We start from the raw sequence: 23,498 nt of genomic DNA on the forward strand, positions 1-23,498 counted from the left end.
GTTGGGTTAAGTGTTGGGGGTCTCTTGATGGGTGAGGGTTGTTTTGGGAGTCTCTGCTTGGGTGGGTGTTAGGGTCTCGGATTGGGTGAGTGTTGGGGGGTCTCGGGTTGGGTGAGGGTTGTTTTGTGAGTCTCTGGTTGGGGTGGGGGTTAGGGGTCTCTGGATGGGTGAGTGTTTTGGGGGTCTCTGGGTGAGTGTTTTGGAGGTCTCTGGTTGGGCTGGGTGTTGGTAGAATCTGGATGGAGTGTGTGTTGTGTTGGGGATCTCTAGGTTGGGTGTTGGGAGTCTCTGGGGTGGGTGTTGGGGGTCTCTGGTTGGGGTGAGTGTTGGTGGGGTCTCTGGTTGTGGTGGGGGTCTCTTGATGGGTGAGGATTGTTTTGGGGGTCTCTGGGTGGGCTGGGTGTTGGGGGTCTCTGGAGTGGGGGTTGGAGTCTCTGGGGTGGGGGTTGTGGGTCTCTGGGTGGGTTGAGTGTTGGGGGATTCTGGGTGGGCTGGGTGTTGGAGGATTCTGGGGGATGGGTGTTGAGGGACTCTGGTTGGGGTGGGGGATTCTGGTTGGGGTGGGGGTTGGGGCCTCTAGGTGGGCTGGGTGTTGGGGGACTCTGGGTGGGCTGGGGGTTGGGGGACTCTGGGGGGATGGGTGTTGGGGGTCTCTGGGTGGGTTGGGTGTTGGGGGTCTCTGGGTGGGTTGGGTGTTGGGGGTCTTTGGGTGGGCTGGGTGTTGGGGGTCTCTGGGTGGGCTGGGTGTTGGGGGTCTCTGGGTGGGTTGGGTGTTGGGGGTCTCTGGGTGGGTTGGGTGTTGGGGGTCTCGAGGTGGGGTGTTGGGGGTCTCTGGGTGGGCTGGGTGTTGGGGGTCTCTGGGTGGGCTGGGTGTTGGGGGACTCTGGGTGGGCTGGGTGTTGGGGGTCTTTGGGTGTTGGGGGACTCTGGGTGGGCTGGGGGTTGGGGGACTCTGGGGGTGTTGGGGGTCTCTGGGTGGGCTGGGTGTTGGGGGTCTCTGGGTGGGCTGGGTGTTGGGGGTCTCTGGGTGGAGTGAGTGGTCAGCCGGTCTCTTCTCTCTCTCAGGTTCTCGGAGGAATGTGAGGCTCGGGTAGAGCTGAACCAGCGCTGCCTGTTTGCCAGTAATGCGGCGGTGCAGTGGTTGGACATCAGGCTGCAGATGATTGGAGTAGTAGTGGTTACTGCCATCGCCATCATTGCATTAATCCAACACCAAAGGGGCTCCGGAGATCCAGGTGAGTACACGGCATGTGGGGGGCCTCTCATCCGGACCCCGTCTCATCGGCCTCCCCTTCCTCTCTAGGGCTGGTAGGGCTGTCTCTCTCCTACGCTCTCTCCATTACTGGGCTACTGTCTGGACTCATCTCCAGCTTCACACAGACTGAGGCCATGATGGTCAGCGTGGAGCGAGCCGAGGAATACTCCACCACACTGCCCTCCGAGCCCACCCGAGGCTGCCTGATGGTAAGTGCACAGACCCCACACACATCCAGCCAGAGGAGGAGGAGACCTGATGGAACAGCAGAATAGTGAGTGCAGCTCTGGAGGATGAGACACGATGTAACAGCAGAATAGTGAGTGCAGCTCTGGAGGATGAGACAGGATGTAACAGCAGAATAGTGAGTGCAGCGCTGGAGGAGGAGACATGATGTAACAGCAGAATAGTGAGTGCAGCTCTGGAGGATGAGACAGGATGTAACAGCAGAATAGTGAGTGCAGCTCTGGAGGATGACAGGATGTAACAGCAGAATAGTGAGTGCAGCTCTGGAGGGTGAGACATGATAGAACAGCAGAATAGTGAGTGCAGCTCTGGAGGATGAGACAGGATGTAACAGCAGAATAGTGAGTGCAGCGCTGGAGGAGGAGACATGATGTAACAGCAGAATAGTGAGTGCAGCTCTGGAGGATGAGACACGATGTAACAGCAGAATAGTGAGTGCAGCTCTGGAGGATGAGACATGATGGAACAGCAGAATAGTGAGTGCAGCTCTGGAGGATGAGACACGATGTAACAGCAGAATAGTGAGTGCAGCGCTGGAGGATGAGACATGATGGAACAGCAGAATAGTGAGTGCAGCTCTGGAGGATGAGACATGATGTAACAGCAGAATAGTGAGTGCAGCTCTGGAGGATGAGACAGGATGTAACAGCAGAATAGTGAGTGCAGCTCTGGAGAATAAGACATGATGTATTGGCAGAATAGTGAGTGCAGCTCTGGAGTATGAGACATGATGGAACAGCAGAATAGTGAGTGCAGCTCTGGAGGATGAGACAGGATGTAACCGCACAATAGTGAGTGCAGCTCTGGAGTATGAGACATGATGTAACAGCAGAATGGTGAGTGCAGCTCTGGAGGATGAGACATGATGTAACAGCAGAATAGTGAGTGCAGCTCTGGAGGATGATGATACATGATGTAACAGCAGAATAGTGAGTGCAGCTTTGGAGGATGAGACAGGATGTAACTGCACAATAGTGAGTGCAGCTCTGGAGGATGAGACAGGATGTAACCGCACAATAGTGAATTTAGCTCTGGATGATGAGACAGGATGTAACAGCAGAATAGTGAGTGCAGCTCTGGAGAATAAGACATGATGTATTGGCAGAATAGTGAGTGCAGCTCTGGAGTATGAGACATGATGGAACAGCAGAATAGTGAGTGCAGCTCTGGAGGATGAGACAGGATGTAACCGCACAATAGTGAGTGCAGCTCTAGAGTATGAGACATGATGTAACAGCAGAATAGTGAGTGCAGCTCTGGAGGATGAGACAGGATGTAACAGAATAGTGAGTGCAGCTCTGGAGGATGATGATACATGATGTAACAGCAGAATAGTGAGTGCAGCTCTGGAGGATGAGACAGGATGTAACCGCACAATAGTGAATTTAGCTCTGGATGATGAGACAGGATGTAACAGCAGAATAGTGAGTGCAGCTCTGGAGGATGAGACAGGATGTAACCGCAGAATAGTGGGTGCAGCTCTGGGGGAAGAGACAAGATGGGCGGCAGGCATCCTATAGTTGATGCCCCATGTACCAATTCTCCCCCCAGGTAGGGCCGGAGTGGCCTCAGCACGGACGCATTGAGTTCAGGGACGTGGTCCTGTGCTATCGGCCGGGTCTGCCCAACGCTCTGGACGGAGTTTCTGTCACCATCGGTGCCGGGGAGAAGATTGGGGTTGTGGGGAGGACGGGCTCCGGGAAGTCCACCCTCTTCCTGGCTTTGTTCCGGATGATGGAGCTGAATTCCGGTTCCATCCTCATTGATGACATTTCCACCCAGGAGCTGAGCCTGGACGTGCTGAGGTGAGACGACCGCACAGTGGACCTCGGGGGGGGGGGGGGGGGGGGGGGGGGGGGGGGGGGGGGGGGCAACTGCAGGTAGTGGACCTCCAGGGGGGGGGGGGGGGGGCTAATTGCAGGTAGTGGACCTCCGAGGGGGGGGGGGGGCGGTGTAATTGCAGGTAGTGGACCTCCGGTTGGGGGGGGAGGGGGTTAATTGCAGGTAGTGGACCTCCGGTTGGGGGGGGAGGGGTTAATTGCAGGTAGTGGGACCTCAGGGGGGGGGGGGGGGGCTAATTGCAGGTAGTGGACCTCCGAGGGGGGGGGCGGTAATTGCAGGTAGTGGACCTCCAAGGGGGGTAATAGCTGGCAGTAGACCTCTGGGAGGGGGGAGGGGCAATTGCAGGTAGTGGAACTCTTGGGGGGGGATGGGGGTAATTGCCGGTAGTGGACCTCCGGGGGGGAAATTGCAGGTAGTGGACCTCCAGAGGGGTGGGGGTGGTTAATTGCAGGTAGTAGAACTCTTGGGGGGGGGGGGATGGGGGTAATTGCCGGTAGTGGACCTCCGGGTGGGGGGGGGGTAATTGCAGGTAGTAGACCTCTGGGAGGGGGGTAACTGAAGGTAGTGGACCTCTGGGAGGGGGGGGGCTAATTGCAGGTAGTGGACCTCCGAGGGGGGGGGGGGGCGGTAATTGCAGGTAGTGGACCTCCGGTTGGGGGGGGAGGGGGTTAATTGCAGGTAGTGGACCTCCGGTTGGGGGGGGAGGGGGTTAATTGCAGGTAGTGGACCTCAGGGGGGGGGGGGGGGCTAATTGCAGGTAGAGGACCTCCGAGGGGGGGGGCGGTAATTGCAGGTAGTGGACCTCCGGTTGGAGGGGGGGGGGGGTTTAATTGCAGGTAGTTAACCTCTGGGGGGGGGGGTAACTGCAGGTAGTGGACTTCTGGGGGGGGGTGTTGGGGAGGGTTGTCAATGCAGGTAGTGGACCTCCAGAGGGGTGGGGGTGGGTTAATTGCAGGCAGTTGACCTCGGGGGGGGGGGGGGGGGGGGTAATTGCAGGTAGTGGATCTATTTTGGGGGGGGGTAATTGACCCTCCTGTCCCCTCCAGGTCCCGGCTGGCCATTATCCCCCAGGATGCCTTCCTGCTGAGCGGGTCTGTGCGTGAGAACCTGGATCCTCTGTCCCGTCACACGGACACCAAGCTTCTGGACGTGCTGGAGCAGTGCCACCTACACGAACTGGTGACGCGCATGGGTGAGGGGCGGAGCATCTGACTGGCAGGGGAGGGGCGGAGCAGGACATGTGACTGGCAGGGGAGGGGCGGAGCAGGACATGTGACTGGCAGGGGAGGGGCCCTTCCGCCATTGTTGTCACCCTGCTGTTGGTGTTGTGCAGGCGGGCTGGACGCTGATGTTGGAGAGAGAGGAAAGAACTTGTCCCTGGGGCAGAGGCAGCTGCTGTGTTTGGCCAGAGCTCTACTGACTGAGGCCAAGGTAAGCCGGATGGAGGGTCAGCGCAGGAGACCAGAGACCCTCAGAGCCGCTCCCTCACCCCCTCCTCCTGTCTGTCTGTAGATTCTCTGCATTGATGAAGCCACAGCCAGTGTAGACCACCAGACCGACCACCTGCTGCAAGTGACAATCCGCCAGAAGTTCCAGGAGAGGACAGTCCTCACCATCGCACACAGGTGATGTCACCAGACCCCGCCCCCTGGCGTATGACACAGGTGATGTCACCAGACCCCGCCCCCTGGCGTATGACACAGGTGATGTCACCAGACCCCGCCCCCTGGCGTATGACACAGGTGATGTCACCAGACCCCGCCCCCTGGCGTATGACACAGGTGATGTCACCAGACCCCCACCCCCTGGCGTATGACACAGGTGATGTCACCAGACCCCGCCCCCTGGCGTATGACACAGGTGATGTCACCAGACCCCGCCCCCTGGCGTATGACACAGGTGATGTCACCAGACCCCGCCCCCCTGGCGTATGACACAGGTGATGTCACCAGACCCCCACCCCCTGGCGTATGACACAGGTGATGTCACCAGACCCCCACCCCCTGGCGTATGACACAGGTGATGTCACCAGACCCCGCCCCCTGGCGTATGACACAGGTGATGTCACCAGACCCCGCCCCCTGGCGTATGACACAGGTGATGTCACCAGACCCCGCCCCCTGGCGTATGACACAGGTGATGTCACCAGACCCTGCCCCCTGGCGTATGACACAGGTGAGCGGCTCTGTACTGACTGTGCTTTGTTACAGGTTGCACACTATCATGGATTCTGACCGGGTGCTGGTGATGCATGCTGGGAAAGTGGCTGAATTTGACTCCCCTACAGTGCTGAGCAGCAGAAAAGACTCGCACCTCTCCCGGCTGATACAGAGCGCCAGCTGTCAGTGACCGCAATATGGACAGTAACATGGAAACAGAGCACCAGCGAGAGTGACAGGCGGATCAGTGCAAAAACAGCAACAGTCCGGGGTCGGCGCAGGTGGAGAGGGGAGCGATGGGGACGGCATGGGTGAGGAGTGGGGCGACGGGACGGCATGGGTGAGGAGTGGGGCGACGGGGACAGAGAGGGGGCCGACTGGGACAGCGCGGGTGGAGAGGGGGGCGACGGGGACGGCGCGGGTGGAGAGGGGGGCAACGGGGACGGCGCGGGTGGAGAGGAGGGGGACGGCGCGGGTGGAGAGGAGGGGGACGGCGCGGGTGGAGAGGGGGGCAACGGGGACGGCGCGGGTGGAGAGGAGGGGGACGGCGCGGGTGGAGAGGGGGCCGATGGGGACGGCGCGGGTGGAGAGGGGGGTGACGGGGACGGCGCGGGTGAGGAGGGAGTCACATTTGTTGCTCAGGGAAGAGATTTCTCTCAGAATATGTAAATATCAATTATTCTTATAAACTGTTTTTACACCTTCCTCTGGTGTCGTGTGCAACCAACCCCTTACCCCCCCCCCCCCCCCCCCCCCCCCCGGCTCACCTGGGACTTTCCAACCAACCCCTTACCCCCCCGGCTCACCTGGGACTGTCCAACCAACCCCTTACCCCCCCGGCTCACCGTGGACTGTCCAACCAACCCCTCTACCCCCCCCCCCCCCGGCTCACCTGGGACTGTCCAACCAACCCCCTTACCCCCCCGGCTCACCTGGGACTGTCCAAACCAACCCCTTACCCCCCCCGGCTCACCTGGGACTGTCCAACCAACCCCTTACCCCCCCCGGCTCACCTGGGACTGTCCAACCAACCCCTTACCCCCCCGGCTCACCTGGGACTGTCCAACCAACCCCTTACCCCCCCGGCTCACCTGGGGACTGTCCAACCAACCCCTTACCCCCCCCCCCCCCCCCCCCCCCCCCCCCCCCCCCCCCCCCCCCCCCCCCCCCCCCCCCCCCCCCCGGCTCACCTGGGACTGTCCAACCAACCCCTTACCCCCCCCCCCCCCCCCCCCCCCCCCCCCCCCCCCCCCGGCTCACCTGGGACTGTCCAACCAACCCCTTACACCCCCCCCCCCCCCCCCCGGCTCATCTGGGACTGTCCAACCAACCCCTTAACTCCCACCCCCCCCCCCCCCGGCTCACCTGGGACTGTCCAACCAACCCCTTACCCCCCGCCCCCCCCCGGCTCACCTGGGACTGTCCAACCAACCCCTTACCTCCCCGGCTCACCTGGGACTGTCCAACCAACCCCTTACCCCCCCCCCCCCCCCGGCTCACCTGGGACTGTCCAACCAACCCCTTACCCCCCCCCGGCTCACCTGGGACTGTCCAACCAACCCCTTACCCCCCGGCTCACCTGGGACTGTCCAACCAACCCCTTACCCCCCCCGGCTCACCTGGGACTGTCCAACCAACCCCTTACCCCCCCCCGGCTCACCTGGGACTGTCCAACCAACCCCTTACCCCCCCCCCCCCCCCCCCCCCCCCCCGGCTCACCTGGGACTGTCCAACCAACCCCTTACCCCCCCGGCTCACCTGGGACTGTCCAACCAACCCCTTACCCCCCCGGCTCACCTGGGACTGTCCAACCAACCCCTTACCCCCCCGGCTCACCTGGGACTGTCAAACCAACCCCTTACCCCCCCGGCTCACCTGGGACTGTCCAACCAAGTCCAACAAAGTTTATTTCATTTTATTTAATATTCACATCTCTGGATATAAACGCTGGATCCAGGTCACATGACCGCGTCTCACAAGGAAGAAAACCATCCACTCTATAAGTGTTATACCCCAGTATCACGGCCTGTAGGGGGCGCCCCTCCAATATACTGTATGACCCCCTCTATGTGTTATACCCCAGTATCACAGCCTGTAGGGGGCGCCCCTCCAATATACTGTATGACCCCCTCTATAAGTGTTATCATACCCCAGTATCACAGCCTGTAGGGGGAGCCCCTCCAATATACTATATGACTTCCTCTATGTGTTATCATACCCCAATATCACGGCCTGTAGGGGGCGCCCCTCCAATATACTGTATAACCCCCTCTATAAGTGTCATACCCCAGTATCACGGCCTGTAGGGGGCGCCCCTCCAATATACTGTATGACCCCCTCTATGTGTTATACCCCAGTATCACAGCCTGTAGGGGGTGCCCCTCCAATATACTGTATGACCCCCTCTATGTGTTATACCCCAGTATCACGGCCTGTAGGGGGAGCCCCTCCAATATACTGTATGACCCCCTCTATAAGTGTTATCATACCCCAGTATCACGGCCTGTAGGGGGAGCCCCTCCAATATACTATATGACTTCCTCTATGTGTTATCATACCCCAGTATCACGGCCTGTAGGGGGCGCCCCTCCAATATACTGTATGACTCTCTCTTCCCCTATAGTCCTTCTCCTGCTGAGCTCTTGTCTTAATGATTTAAACACCATAACCTCAGACATTGCCTCGAGTGGAGCTGTAGGGAGGGGGAAGCTTAGGTGACAACCACCACCAGCAAGGTAATTAGGCCATTAGTGGTTGTCAACCAACTTTGCTGTAAGTGACTTGCTTTGTATAGAGGAGTATGAAGGTTGAAACGAGAGGACACTCAGATGCTCGCATAGTATCTCATATAATGTACCCCAGAAAGTTGTCACCAGGGGAGAGGCGTTTCTTAAGACCATAGGAAGGGGACTGGGCACCCTGATCATGTGACGGGGCAGCGTCAGCTGAACAGGGAGGTTCCTTGCAGGGTGCGAGACTCTTGGGTCTTAATGAAAAAGGCCCTTACCACCCCATCTCCCTGGAGTCATTGTGTGGCCCCTGTGGTCTCAATGTTGGGCCCCAGACAAGAGCCCCTGTATACATAATCTGTCCACTCATAACTCTGTGGTCTTCCCGTGATCTTGTGATGTCCCCTGACACTGGTGGTATTGGGTCTTAGTGTCTGGTGAAGACTCTGAATACTGATGACACCAGCATGTGGTGCTGCGATTCCGGTGCCTCACCAAAAGCAGCGTGGTGAGGGAGATCACCAGGACGGTGATGAGGCCAAGCACAGCGATGGTGATGACCTGCAGTTCACTGAGGCCGTGTTCCCTCTGGGTCACCACCTCCTTCACAGAGATCTTAAAGTGGCTGGGCTTTTGGGTGGATCCAGGGCTCCACCGTGTGCTGCTGACTGTCCTCTCTGGAGGGGCCGAGGGGGCCTGATCTATCACCAACGTTGCGGTCTCGTATTCCCATGTGGCCCTAGGAACAGGGATCTCACAGGACTTTCCAGTAAATTCGCCAGGACAGTAACACTCGTAGTCTCCAACCCGATCGTAGCAGCGGCCGCCATTGTGACATGGCTGCCCAGCACAGTCATCAATGTTGATGGTGCAGAAGCGTCCCTGAAACCCAAGAGGGCATTCACATGAGAAGCGATTCACCCCGTCTATGCAGGTGGCACCATTAGCACACGGACGCATCAGGCAGTCATCGACATCCGTCTCACAAAGGCGACCCACGTAACCGGCCAAACACCGACAAGTGAACATCTCTGCGTATCCTCCATCATCCAGGCATGACCCACCATTCTGGCATGGAAATCTGCGGGAGGAGAACTATCATTATCTGAAAATCAAGAAACACCGGAGAGATCTAACCGAGCCATCCCGACCCCGTTCTAACCGAGCCATCCCGATCCCCGTTCTAACCGAGCCATCCCGACCCCATTCTAACCGAGCCATCCCAACCTTGTTCTAATGGAGCCATCCCATTCCTTATCCAATAGAGCCATCCCGACATCGATCTAACAAAGCCATCCTGACATCAATTTAACGGAGCCATCCCTGTCCCAGATCCAACGGAGCCATCCCAGACCCTGATCTAACGAAGCCATCCCAACCCCATTCTAACGGAGCCATCCGGGACCTGTTCTAACGGAGCCATCCCTGTCCCAGATCCAACTGAGCCATCCCAGACCCTGATCTAACGAAGCCATCCCAACCCCATTCTAATGGAGCCATCCGGGACTTGTTCTAACGGAGCCATCCGGGCCCTGATCTAACGGAGCCATCCCAACCCCATTCTAATGGAGCCATCCCGGCCCTGTTCTAACCGAGCCATCCCGGCCAGTGATTGGCTGAGCAGCCTGTCAGCTCAGACAGGCCGCTCTGAAGCTAGAGCACGTGGGACCCAGGGAGAAGACCGCAAGAGGAGCCCTGCAGCCTGGATAGGTAGTGTATGAAGTTAGGCAAGGGCTGCAAGGACATTGGTAACGATGTCCCTGCAGCCCTTGTTAAATGATAATCAGTCCTTATAATAGGTCCAGTAAACGAGTGCCGATCTAGCAGATCGGCGCTCATTTACTGTTATTATTGGCCCGTGTAATAACACCTTAAAGGTGGCATCCCAACCTCAATCTAACAGAGCCATTCTGACCTCAAGCGATCCTAAGCACATTCTAATGGAGCCATCTGGGCCCTGATCTAACCGAGCCATCCCTGATCCAACGGAGAAATCCCGACATCAATCTAATGTAGCCATTCCTTATCTAATGGCACCATCCCGTCCCCGATCCAACGGAGCCATCCCGACCCTGATGTAATGGAGCCATCAAGACCTCGATCTAACTAAGCAATCCCAGCCCTGATTTAACAGCCATCCTGACCTCAATCTGAGTGATCCCAACGCCGTTCTAACTGAGCCAGCGGTCCCGACCCAGTTGTAACCGAGCTATCCCGACCTTGTTTTATCGGAGCCATCTTGACCTCGTTCTAACGGAGCCATCCTGACATCGACCTAACGAAGCTATCCCGACCTTGTTGTAATGAAGCCATCCTATCCCTGATCGATTGAAGCCATCCCATCCCGACATCGATCTAATGGAGCCATCCCATCCCGACATCGATCTAATGGAGCCATCCCATCCCGACATCGATCTAATGGAGCCATCCCATCCCGACATCGATCTAATGGAGCCATCCCATCCCGACATCGATCTAATGGAGCCATCCCATCCCGACATCGATCTAATGGAGCCATCCCATCCCGACATCGATCTAATGGAGCCATCCCATCCCGACATCGATCTAATGGAGCCATCCCATCCCGACATCGATCTAATGGAGCCATCCCATCCCGACATCGATCTAATGGAGCCATCCCATCCCGACATCGATCTAATGGAGCCATCCCATCCCGACCTCGATCCAACTGAGCCATCCCGACTCTGATCTAACTGAGTCATCCCAATGGCACAAACTCGTCGCTGTTCTAGTGGAGTGACCCTGGGAATGTGTGGACTGATTCTACGTACGACTCCATACAGACAGAGAAACGATACATCATGTTAGAATGTTTTACTTGCAAAGCAGAGGGTTTGTTACAATTAGAGATGAGTGAACCTGGAGCAGCTGGAGTCCATCTGAACCCGAACGTTCGGTATTTGATTAGCTGGGGCTGCTGAAGTTAGATAAAGCTCTAAGGTTGTCTGGAAAACATGGATACAGCCAATGACTATATCCATGATTTCCACTTAGCCTTAGCGCTTTATCTAACTTCAGCAGCCACCGCTAATCAAATGCCGAAAGTTCGGGTTCAGATGGACTCCAGCATGCTCCAGGTTCGCTCATCTCTAGTTACGAGATATCAGAGTAGACAATACACTGAATACACGGCCAGCTACTGCGCTGGTTATGATGTTACACAGAGGGCGCCACACTTCTTACCCTTCTGCCTCGCAGGGTCCCCTCTTCAGTTCACAGTTTCTGCCATGGAAGGATTCTGGGCAGTTACAGGAGTAATCACCCTCAGGGGTAATAACACATTCTGCACCGTTCTGACAGGGACTGGAGCGTTCACAGATATGCAGATCTGCAGAGACAAGGGGCACATAATCAGGGAACGGGGGGTAATAACTGGCCTGGACAGGCCTGAGGAGGATGGCGGCTGCAAAGGTCAGGGATCGGGGTCAGCCTCCATTATAACCTGGACATTAGAAGGGCAGCGCACTTACCTTTATCACAGAACTTCCCGGCCCACCCACTCAGACACATGCACTGCCAGGGCTGGTGGCACACGCCATGGAGGCAGCCGGGCATCCTCACACAGTCCTCGCAGAATGGACCGTCCCAGCCGGGGTCACACCTGACGGGAAAAAAAGTTAGAGCTCCAGTGCTGCATATAACACATAGCCGGGCCCCTCTGCTGTATATAACACATAGCCGGGCCCCTCTGCTGTATATAACACATATCCGGGCCCCTCTGCTGTATATAACACATATCCGGGCCCCTCTGCTGTATATAACACATATCCGGGCCCCTCTGCTGTATATAACACATAGCCGGGCCCCTCTGCTGTATATAACACATAGCCGGGCCCCTCTGCTGTATATAACACATAGCCGGGCCCCTCTGCTGTATATAACACATAGCCGGGCCCCTCTGCTGTATATAACACGTAGCCGGGCCCCTCTGCTGTATATAACACATAGCCGGGCCCCTCTGCTGTATATAACACATAGCCGGGCCCCTCTGCTGTATATAACACATAGCCGGGCCCCTCTGCTGTATATAACACATAGCCGGGCCCCTCTGCTGTATATAACACATAGCCGGGCCCCTCTGCTGTATATAACACATAGCCGGGCCCCTCTGCTGTATATAACACATAGCCGGGCCCCTCTGCTGTATATAACACAAAGCCGGGCCCCTCTGCTGTATATAACACATAGCCGGGCCCCTCTGCTGTATATAACACATATCCGGGCCCCTCTGCTGTATATAACACATATCCAGGCCCCTCTGCTGTATATAACACATATCCGGGCCCCTCTGCTGTATATAACACGTAGCCGGGCCCCTCTGCTGTATATAACACATAGCCGGGCCCCTCTGCTGTATATAACACATAGCCGGGCCCCTCTGCTGTATATAACACATAGCCGGGCCCCTCTGCTGTATATAACACATAGCCGGGCCCCTCTGCTGTATATAACACATAGCCGGGCCCCTCTGCTGTATATAAAACATATCCAGGCCCCTCTGCTGTATATAACACATATCCGGGCCCCTCTGCTGTATATAACACGTAGCCGGGCCCCTCTGCTGTATATAACACGTAGCCGGGCCCCTCTGCTGTATATAAAACATATCCGGGCCCCTCTGCTGTATATAACACATATCCGGGCCCCTCTGCTGTATATAACACGTAGCCGGGCCCCTCTGCTGTATATAACACGTAGCCGGGCCCCTCTGCTGTATATAACACATATCCGGGCCCCTCTGCTGTATATAACACATAGCCGGGCCCCTCTGCTGTATATAAAACATATCCGGGCCCCTCTGCTGTATATAACACGTAGCCGGGCCCCTCTGCTGTATATAACACATAGCCGGGCCCCTCTGCTGTATATAACACGTAGCCGGGCCCCTCTGCTGTATAGAACACGTAGCCGGGCCCCTCTGCTGTATATAACACGTAGCCGGGCCCCTCTGCTGTATATAACACGTAGCCGGGCCCCTCTGCTGTATATAACACGTAGCCGGGCCCCTCTGCTGTATATAACACGTAGCCGGGCCCCTCTGTGTATAAGGGGGCTGTGGTGCTGTATACGTCAGCCACTTGACCCACTCCAGGCGTTGCACTCCTCCTCACCTGCACACTCCCTCCTGGTCGCAGTGTCCGTGGTACAGGTCGCACCGCTCCGCACACTCATCAGCTGCAGGAAGAAACAATATGTAACCTGTGACATCATGGAGCCGGAGGAGAAGATTTATGTAACTCAGCAGCAGAACTCCTCATGTATTGGTTGGAGTCTCTGATTGTTCTGGGAGTCCAGTGGGAGGTCCTTTCTGTGACTGACAACCTTTTATGTATGTGTATGCATTGAGTGGTCAATCACTCATAGGACCTCCCACCGGACTCCCAGGCCCAAAAGAAGCAGAAGTTCCAGCAAATAAATGTTCTGCTGAACGTCCCGGTGAAGCTGCAGGCACAAGGCCCGGCCACAGATCCGGCGGGCCCGAATACACCGCAGCTGTATGCTGACTGATGGGGTGCACTTCCCATCCAACCACCAGGTGGCACTGACACAATGTTTGCTTAACATGTTGTACAGAAGTGTTTCCTAACCTGTGGCAAAGTACAACTCCCAGCATGACCTGACAGCCGCCTGGAGAGCAGGGGATTACTGGGAAAACAGCAGTGTCACATGATCCACCCACAAAGCAGGCAAAGTTGTCCCTGAGCAAGGTCACATCCACACTTTATATTTCTTCTCATCCTCCAGAGCTGCACTCACTATTCTGCTCTTACATCCTATCTCATCCTCCACAGCTGCACTCACTATTCTGCTGTTACATCATGCCTCATCCTCCAGAGCTGCGCTCACTATTCTGCTGTTACATCATGTCTCATCCTCCAGAGCTGCACTCACTATTCTGCTGTTACATCATGCCTCATCCTCCAGAGCTGCACTCACTATTCTGCTGTTACATCATGTCTTATTCTCCAGAGCTGCACTCACTATTCTGCTGTTACATCATGTCTCATCCTCCAGAGCTGCACTCCCTCTTCTTAACTCTTATCACCCTGGATGGTGACACTAACCCCATTGACGTTAGCATCCATTTATTGTGCCAGCATTAAAGCGAATGTACCACTTGGTATATCGCTTTGGTTTTTTTACATTAACAGATCAGCGCTGGCACGGGGACACCGGTCTATTCCCAAACACTGTCCGAGCCAGGAGCACTATGGTCAGACCGTCAGACCCATCTCCCCTCTGTCATGGATTCTAATGGAGCCACGTCACAGAGGGGAGGGGGTTCCGTCACACTAGGGGTTCGCCCCCAGTGCTCCAGGGTGAGACAGTGCTGGGGAATAGACCGGCGCCGCGCACAGGAACCGGGCAGTGGTACAAAATGAGGACCATGCCACCAGAATCCCTGCACCGGTGCCGCTCTGTTAATGTAAAAAAGACCGATGGAGCTGATGTTACATTCGCTTGTAGTCAGGTACGGATAGATTCTCAGCCTTTGATTTTCTCGGTAGTATTAATGCCGACATTTTGATTTCTGCAGGAGACTAGGTAGACAAGTCCAACCTTTCCTGTAAAAGTGAGGCTGGAGGCACTGGCCTTCACACCAGTCTCCTGCGTCTGAGCCATATAGTGGGGTGGTGGTTCTTGTTACCGCTCCTGTAGAATGCAGACGGGTTATCGAGTTAGCAATGGGGAGGTGCCTGATCCTGGATGTCCTCATGAAGGGGCAAGAGCTCCGACTCATTATCATCTATGCCCCACAAGTTAAGTGGAACCGGAAAAGAGTCGGCAGATGATCTTTGGTGGAAACTTCAACACTAACACCAGGTCTGAGGACAGGACAAGCTGGCTTATGATAGTATGGCGCTGATAAGCATAGTTAGGGAAGCTCGCCTAGAGGATGCCCACATCCGGAGCCCCTCGGGTCACGCGGGTTTCACTTAAAACCGAGGTAACTGCAGGTCTAGATTAGACAGGCTTTATTTAAAGGAGGAAGCCGTCTCTTTCGCAGTGTCCGTGGTTGGGGGGGGGGGAGTTCTCAGACCACTGTCTGTCTCACCTGAATGTTTCACAGATGAATAGAGGCTACTGGAGGCTGAATTCGTCCCTCCTGGAAGAAGCAGAGGTAAGACAGTCCTTTGAGGATTTTCTTCAGAGTCAGGTATCACTACTGGGCCTATGTAATAGTAAGTCAGAGTGGTGGGAGATATTCAAGAAGCGGGTTGCGAGGTTCTTCCGCCAGCTCTCAAACCTCAGCTCCCTGAATAGGTATTGTGTGTATCAGGGCCTGAGGAGGAAACTCAAGCTTCTCGTCTCGACTGGAGGTAGTAGAGAGGAGATACCAATACCAGAGTGGAAGCCTTGCTCATGAGGTGTCCGTATGATAGGCACGCATCTTTAGTATTTTCGTTCAGAAACTCTAAGATGTCAGTGAGTAGTAAAATCGTGACTGGACTGGTTGATAGTATGGGATCTCTGAGCCGGTCCAGATCAGGCATCCTAGAGGTCGTCAGATCTTTTCACTCACCCCAGATAGGGATGTGATGTCGGGTTTCCTGGCTGAAACCGTTCCTGAGCCAGCGGTAGACCCCTCTCTTGACGTTTTGGCAAAAGAGACCAGGAAAGAGGAAGTCAGGCTGGCGATTGAAGGGTTTGCCCTGAAGAACTCGCCATGTCCATATGGCTTAAAAGTGGTAAAAGACCTTTATGGACATCTTGGTTTCCCTGATTGAGGTCTTCAATGAGTGTCTCTCCTCGGAAACTCTGCTGAAAGGCAATGGGAAGGCTTGCCCTGATTTTTCTGTCAAAGGATAAAGATGTGAGCTGTATTAGAATTGGAGGCCTGTAGTTTTTCTCAATGCGGACAGGAAGCTTCTGGCCAAGATACTGTTTAATTGGGTGGTGATGTTTGCACCCCGGCTCCTTTCGGGGGCTCAGCACTGCTCTGTTCCAGGCCGAATCAACAAGTGCTGTCCTTAGTGTCAGGGAGGCAGGGTAGCGGAGTAGTGCAGCTCTTTGGAAGGGTCAAAGCACATGATCGGGGGGACCATGAGAACATCTGGTCCCTCCTGACATATGGCCTACCAGATACTTTTGCTAAAGGCTTAAGATCTTGTATGCAGGGGCAGAGAGTTTCCCGCTGGTCAACGGTTGGCCTGGACGCTCCTTCAAGGTTGAGTCTGGCTCTTCTGCTCTTCTTTGAACCCACTGTTTTATGTGTTCTCGATGGACCCCTTTGTTAAAAGGGTTGGTAGTGGATCCTTGTCACTGGTTGGAATAAGCCTAGAGGTTCCAAAAGCCATGAGAGTGTGGTAGCGTATGCTGATGATGTCTCAGTCTTTGCATCCACGAGAGGGGGGGGGGGGGCAGATATGGTGATGTCAGAGGTGGACCACTGCTCAGAGGCATCCAGGCCCAAGATCAACTGGGACAAGTGTGAGGGTCTCTAACTGGGTGGGGGGTTGCCGGGTTTGATTTCCCGAACACCCTTCCAGGCCCCAAGACTATACAAAAATCCTAGGCATTACATTCGATCTATGCTAGGCCCTACAGCCTGGTCTTCCAAGAGAGAGGTTACGTACCGCACAAGGAGACTAGAGATGAGCGAACTGCTCGGACTTTTGGTCCGACAGCAGTTCGCTCTCTCATCATGCCTTTGATCCCGGCCGCATACTTGCGCTCACGGGAATATGCGGACAGGATATTCCAGGGAATCCCTGTTGAATATCCTGGCCGCATATTCGCGGGAGCGAAAGTATGTGGCCGGGATCAAAGGCATGATGAGAAAGCGCCGATGCCATCGAACCAAAAGTCCATCGGACGGTCCACTCATCTCTAAAGGAGACTTGAGTTTTTTTCTATGATGAACCCTGAGGTGTTTTTAGTGAACACCTTCTTGAAAGTTAACATCACAAACCTCTGACCCAGTCTCGGCCTTTCAGGAATGGCAGACAGGAGGGCGAGTGAAGGATCTTCGTACACCCAATGGGTTTCTTCTGGATTATGCAACCCCTGCTATAAGTCAGCAGGGTCTTGAAACCTGGCAGATCAGGACCCATGGTCTATCATGGTTGTGTTGACCCATTGCCAGAAGCCCCTGGCGCTCAGGGACTGCCCAGTTCAGGATCTGAGGGTGGGTTAAGTTGAAACGGATCCCCAAGAAGTTTGGGGACTTGGCCTGGCGCTGTTTCCAGGGGAAGCAATATCTAAGGGACAATTTTCAAAGTGCCGGAGCTCCGATAATCGGGGATGTCCCCGGGAGGAGTGTGGAAATACATGGATCATTTCCTGCTTCATTGACCCTTCAATATAGCGGTTTACACCAGGGTGGGCGCCTCCATAGGTTGGAGTCACTTAGCAAGCCTCACCTATCTGGAGTGGGCTTATGGAGCATTCAGAAACCTGGTTGGCTGAGATTGCTACATCTTATTCTAAGTAAAGTAGTTAGATACTAGACACTGTGCGTTCCCTGTGTGGTATCTACACAGTGAGTCCTCTCCAAGGTGGAGGTCTGTAGGAACATCACTGGTGACCTTGGGAAGATCAGGTCTTTGGAGTATGGCAGGCTGGGTGCCAGTAGGGCTTCTCCCCTGTGGAGACAGATCACTGATCTCAGAGAGAGCACTGCCGGCTAAAGCGCTCAATGCAGTGAAATCCTAGGTGCATTTCTCCTTGGAAAACATGAATATACAAAAAATTATCCCATGGAGCCTCATTTAACAGTCTCAGAATCCAGGACCAACCAGATATCCCTCCGGGAAGGACCCATCCAAGGGGCGGCTCCTGTTGGGAAACCACCATATTAAGTAGTCAATGACAAGGGAAGAGCCAAGGCCGGGTATCCATCCATAGACAGCTGCCCCGGGGTATCCATCCACAGGGAATCCTGCTCCACGGGGCAGCTGTCTGTGGATGGATACCCTGGGGCAGCTGTCTGTGCATGGACACCCAGGGGCAGCTGTCTGTGCATGGACACCCAGGGGCAGCTGTCTGTTGATGGATACCCAGGGGCAGCTGTCTGTGCATGGACACCCCGGGGCGGTTGTCTGTGCATGGACACCCCGGGGCGGCTGTCTGTGCATGGACACCCCGGGGCGGCTGTCTGTGCATGGACACCCCGAGGCAGCTGTCTGTGGATGGACACCCCTGGGGCAGCTGTCTGTGGATGGACACCCCTGGGGCAGCTGTCTGTGGATGGATACCCCTGGGGCAGCTGTCTGTGGATGGATACCCCGGGGCAGCTGTCTGTGGATGGACCCCCTGGGGCAGCTGTCTGTGGATGGACACCCCTGGGGCGGCTGTATGTGGATGGATACCCCGGGGCGGCTGTCTGTGCATGGACACCCCTGGGGCAGCTGTCTGTGGATGGATACCCCTGGGGCAGCTGTCTGTGGATGGACCCCCTGGGGCAGCTGTCTGTGGATGGACCCCCTGGGGCAGCTGTATGTGGATGGATACCCCTGGGGCAGCTGTCTGTGGATGGATACCCCGGGGCGGCTGTCTGTGGATGGACCCCCTGGGGCAGCTGTCTGTGGATGGATAGCCCTGGGGCAGCTGTCTGTGGATGGACCCCCTGGGGCAGCTGTCTGTGGATGGACCCCCTGGGGCAGCTGTCTGTGGATGGATACCTGGCCTTGGTTCTTCCCTTGTCATTACACTGACTTATAGGGCCACTTAATATGGTGGATTTGGTGGTTTCCCTACAGGAGCCGCCCCCTTGGCTGGGTCCTTCCCGGAGAGAAATCTGGTTGGACCCGGGTTTCAGACTCTTAGATGAGGTTTCACTGACTTTTTTTTGCATCTCCTGTGGAGAGGGTTCCTTTTGCAGTGCCCTAGGTACTAAACCCACTGGGTGATGTCCCCTCATTGTTGTTAGGGATAGTGTGAGGTCAGGGCTAGCACAGGGAGAGGGTAGGGTCAGGGATAATGTCAGGGAATAGTCAAGTAAAGGGTGAGCTGGTAGTCATGGTACCTGGCCGTCCGTCCTCCGCTCCTGGTGGAGGGCTGATGCAGGCCCCCATAACTTTTTGTTCTGTTTTCTCATGATAAGAAGTAAAGGGCTTAGAGGTGACTGGGACCTTGTTGTATGTTGTTATATTGTTATGTTATTATAAGGAGCCTATCAGGAAGCTAATTTGTACAGTTTGTATGTAAGATGAGTGGACATGGTATAGTCTGCAGACAGGGGGGTTATGTTGTGGTATTGGATAGGTTGGGGGGGGGGTGCACTGTGTATACTTTTCTCTGGCGTTAATCAATGGAGCAGGTGCAGAATAGACTCCATGGACTCCTAAAACTGATGGTTCACGTCTGGGGTCGTCACTTGGGGTCCGGCAGGGGTCACTAAGGGCTGAGGCTGCATTTATGGATCTGGCTCATGTCCAGAGGGTGTAACGGGGGATGGCATGTATAGATAGGTTTGTATATGGTTTTAGTATTGCTGGGCTAGAGGTTACTCGGGTGTTAGTATAGTATTGCTGGGCTGGAGGTTATTGGGGTGTTAGTATAGTATTGCTGGGCTGGAGGTTATTGGGGTGTTAGTATAGTATTGCTGGGCTGGAGGTTATTGGGGTGTTAGTATAGTATTGCTGGGCTGGAGGTTATTGGGGTGTTAGTATAGTATTGCTGGGCTGGAGGTTATTGGGGTGTTAGTATAGTATTGCTGGGCTGGAGGTTATTGGGGTGTTAGTATAGTATTGCTGGGCTGGAGGTTATTGGGGTGTTAGTATAGTATTGCTGGGCTGGAGGTTATTGGGGTGTTAGTATAGTATTGCTGGGCTGGAGGTTATTGGGGTGTTAGTATAGTATTGCTGGGCTGGAGGTTATGTTAGTTTTGGCTGGTAAAGCCTCTTTTATTTATATTATTTGTTAATGTTTTATATTTTTCTAAAAAACTAAAAAGAGTTTGAGGATGAGACATGATGTAACAGCAGAATAGTGAGTGCAGCTCTGGAGGATGAGACACGATGTAACAGCAGAATAGTGAGTGCAGCTCTGGAGGATGAGACCTGATGTAACAGCAGAATAGTGAGTGCAGCTCTGGAGGATGAGACCTGATGTAACAGCAGAATAGTGAGTGCAGCTCTGGAGGATGAGACCTGATGTAACAGCAGAATAGTGAGTGCAGCTCTGGAGGATGAGACCTGATGTAACAGCAGAATAGTGAGTGCAGCTCTGGAGGATGAGACATGATGTAACAGCAGAATAGTGAGTGCAGCTCTGGAGGATGAGACCTGATGTAACAGCAGAATAGTGAGTGCAGCTCTGGAGGATGAGACCTGATGTAACAGCAGAATAGTGAGTGCAGCTCTGGAGATGACTGTAAAGCTGGTAGGAGTTGTGAGCGCCCCCGGTGGATGTGTGGTGTATTACACATTGATGGTTTATTCACCTTTTACTGGAGTCTGGAATGTGAACAGAACCCAAGAGAAGGCGGAGATAAGGAGCGGGGGACACCAGAGCATGGTCAGCACTGCAGAGAGAGAAACACACCTCAGTTATATTACATCCCACCAGCAGGGGGCCTCAGCTCTCTGCCCCCTCCTCTATAACAGCCAGACCACCCATCCTGACACAGTGTAACAAACACTCAGAGTCAGGGATGGATGAGGCCTCTGGAGAGAACAGGGTTAAAATTAAAGCAAGGCTGGGATTGGTTGCTGTGGGTTACAGCCCTGCCCCTTCACCTGTGTTCTGCCCCGCCTGCTCATCTTTGTCTTTCCCCATCCCCCTACCTGTATCATTCCCTGCCCTTTCACCCGTGTCCTCCCCCGTCCCCATGTCCTACTCCGCCCCCTCCTGTGTGTCCTCCCCATGTCCTGCTCCACCCCCTCCCCTGTGTCCTACCCTCTCCCCATGTCCTGCTCCGCCCCCTCCTGTGTGTCCTCCCCATGTCCTGCTCCGCCCCCTCCTCTGTGTCCTACCCTCTCCCCATGTCCTGCTCCGCCCCCTCCTCTGTATCCTCCCCATGTCCTGCTCCGCCCCCTCCTCTGTGTCCTCCCCCCTTCCCATGTCCTGCTCCACCCCCTCCTCTGTGTCCTCCCCCCTCCCCATGTCCTGCTCCGCCCCCTCCTCTGTGTCCTTCCCCCTCCCCATGTCCTGCTCCGCCCCCTCCTCTGTGTCCTTCCCCCTCCCCATGTCCTGCTCCGCCCCCTCCTCTGTGTCCTTCCCCCTCCCCATGTCCTGCTCCGCCCCCTCCTCTGTGTCCTCCCCCCTCCCCATGTCCTGCTCCGCCCCCTCCTCTGTGTCCTTCCCCCTCCCCATGTCCTGCTCCGCCCCCTCCTCTGTGTCCTTCCCCCTCCCCATGTCCTGCTCCGCCCCCTCCTCTGTGTCCTTCCCCCTCCCCATGTCCTGCTCCGCCCCCTCCTCTGTGTCCTTCCCCCTCCCCATGTCCTGCTCTGTCCCCTCCTTTGTGTCCTCCCCCCTCACCCATGTCTTGCCCCACCCCCTCCTGTGTCCTGCTCTGTGTCCTCATCTGTGTCCTGCCCCGCCCCCTCCTGTGTGTCCTCTCGCTCCCCATGTCCTGCTCCGCCCCCTCCTGTGTCCTCCCCCCTCCCCATGTCCTTCCCTCTCCCCATGTCCTGCTCCGCCCCCTCCTCTGTGTCCTCCCCATGTCCTGCTCCACCCCCTCCTCTGTGTCCTCTCCGCTCCCCATGTCCTGCTCCGCCCCCTCCTCTGTGTCCTCCCCCCTCCCCATGTCTTGCTCCACCCCCTCCTCTGTGTCCTCTCCGCACCCCATGTCCTGCTCCGCCCCCTCCTCTGTGTCCTCCCCACTCCCCATGTCCTGCTCCGCCTCCCTCCTCTGTGTCCTCTCCCTTCCCATGTCCTGCTCCGCCCCCTCCTCTGTGTCCTCCCCATGTCCTGCTCCGCCCCCTCCTCTGTGTCCTCTCCCTTCCCATGTCCTGCTCCGCCCCCTCCTCTGTGTCCTCCCCATGTCTTGCTCCGCCCCCTCCTCTGTGGTCTCCCCCCCCCCCAACCCATGTCTTGCCCCACCCCCTCCTGTGTCCTCCCCCTCACCCCCACATGGGGCCCCTCAGGACTCGTACCTTCAGAGGAAGGACAGGGTGAGGACGGTCCTGCGGGTTACGGGGACAGCTGCAGGGACGGCCCCATCTCCAGGAGGATTATGGATCCTGATGTCTGGACATCTCCGGCCTATAGACTGCAGAGATGAATACAGGGTTAGTCATCTGTGGTGTCACATGACCTGTGGGGCCCCTGAAGGCTGCAGAGTGCAGGGGCACCAGCAGTCAGTGTGAGAGAACGTGGGGGGCATCACAGCACTGGGGATAACAGAGACCACCAGCCGGCATCACAGCACTGGGGGTAACCGAGACCCCAGACCACCAGCCGGCATCACAGCACTGGGGGTAACCGAGACCCCAGACCACCAGCCGGCATCACAGCACTGGGGGTAACCCCCAACCACCACCCAGTGTCACGGCACCAGGATCGCAGAGACCCCCGACCACCAGCTGGCGTCACCACCCATATTGGTCTGATACATATAGCGCTATAATAAACCAGTAGTGAAGGCGGCTGCACAGTACAGTACGGCTGTCATATGGATATATATAAGGATTATCAGGTTTACACTGTGTAGCAGCATGTGTGAACAGTCCTCTACTGCAGTGAATACTATAATAGTCGATTTTCCTGGCAGGTCATGTGACCGCGGCTACTCCATCTCTGTCTGCTTCTTGCTTGGTGCCAGGATGTTTTTCATTGGCATCTGTCAGCAGCCGGTGCTCAGCCTCTCTGTGACACATACCTGGACATTATAACGAGAAGTAATGCCGACCCTGGGCAGGTCCCCGGGGCAGCCGGCTGCCAGGAGATACACGACTGCTGACAGCAGCCGCCATTATATGATGACAGGAGGCAGAGCTGTAGGGAGAGAAGTAATGGATCAGGCGGATAATCCGACCGCACTGCACTGTACACCCAACCGTACCGCACTGTACACCCAACCGTACCGCACTATACACCCAACCATAACGTACTGTACACCCAACCGTACCGCACTATACACCCAACCGTACCGCATTGTACACCCAACCGTACCGCACTGTACACCCAACCATAACGTACTGTACACCCAACCGTACCGCACTATACACCCAACCATACCACACTATACACCCAACCATAACGTACTATACACCCAGCTATACCGCACTGTACACCCGACCGTACCTCAATATACACCCAGCTATACCGCACTGTACACCCGACCGTACCTCAATATAC

General features: G+C 55.7%; 2 protein-coding genes across 8 annotated transcripts in view; one reads left to right on the forward strand and one right to left on the reverse strand.

Moving 5' to 3' along the window:
• The window catches only part of ABCC10 (ATP binding cassette subfamily C member 10), a 71,727-nt gene extending 65,887 nt beyond the window's left edge, over positions 1-5,840 (forward strand). For all 5 annotated transcript variants that reach the window (XM_069954420.1, XM_069954424.1, XM_069954423.1 and 2 more), the window contains 7 exons: positions 1,066-1,235; positions 1,304-1,464; positions 3,053-3,306; positions 4,390-4,535; positions 4,677-4,774; positions 4,856-4,968; positions 5,554-5,840. In XM_069954420.1, coding sequence (XP_069810521.1) covers positions 1,066-1,235; positions 1,304-1,464; positions 3,053-3,306; positions 4,390-4,535; positions 4,677-4,774; positions 4,856-4,968; positions 5,554-5,692 — 1,081 coding nt within the window. In that variant the 3' untranslated portion in view covers positions 5,693-5,840. The remainder of the gene's footprint in view (positions 1-1,065; positions 1,236-1,303; positions 1,465-3,052; positions 3,307-4,389; positions 4,536-4,676; positions 4,775-4,855; positions 4,969-5,553) is intronic.
• A 1,580-nt stretch (positions 5,841-7,420) lies between these two features.
• Positions 7,421-23,498, reverse strand: part of DLK2 (delta like non-canonical Notch ligand 2) — a 49,907-nt gene continuing 33,829 nt past the window's right edge. For all 3 annotated transcript variants that reach the window (XM_069955470.1, XM_069955468.1, XM_069955469.1), the window contains exons 2-7: positions 22,295-22,410; positions 20,641-20,721; positions 13,364-13,427; positions 11,723-11,853; positions 11,436-11,580; positions 7,421-9,312 (exon numbers count right to left, since the gene is read on the reverse strand). In XM_069955470.1, the coding sequence (XP_069811571.1) occupies positions 8,598-9,312; positions 11,436-11,580; positions 11,723-11,853; positions 13,364-13,427; positions 20,641-20,713 (1,128 nt within the window). In that variant the 5' untranslated portion in view covers positions 20,714-20,721; positions 22,295-22,410 and the 3' untranslated portion in view covers positions 7,421-8,597. The remainder of the gene's footprint in view (positions 9,313-11,435; positions 11,581-11,722; positions 11,854-13,363; positions 13,428-20,640; positions 20,722-22,294; positions 22,411-23,498) is intronic.

The sequence above is a fragment of the Dendropsophus ebraccatus genome, chromosome 15, assembly GCF_027789765.1.
Source record: "Dendropsophus ebraccatus isolate aDenEbr1 chromosome 15, aDenEbr1.pat, whole genome shotgun sequence".
Lineage (NCBI taxonomy): Eukaryota > Metazoa > Chordata > Amphibia > Anura > Hylidae > Dendropsophus > Dendropsophus ebraccatus.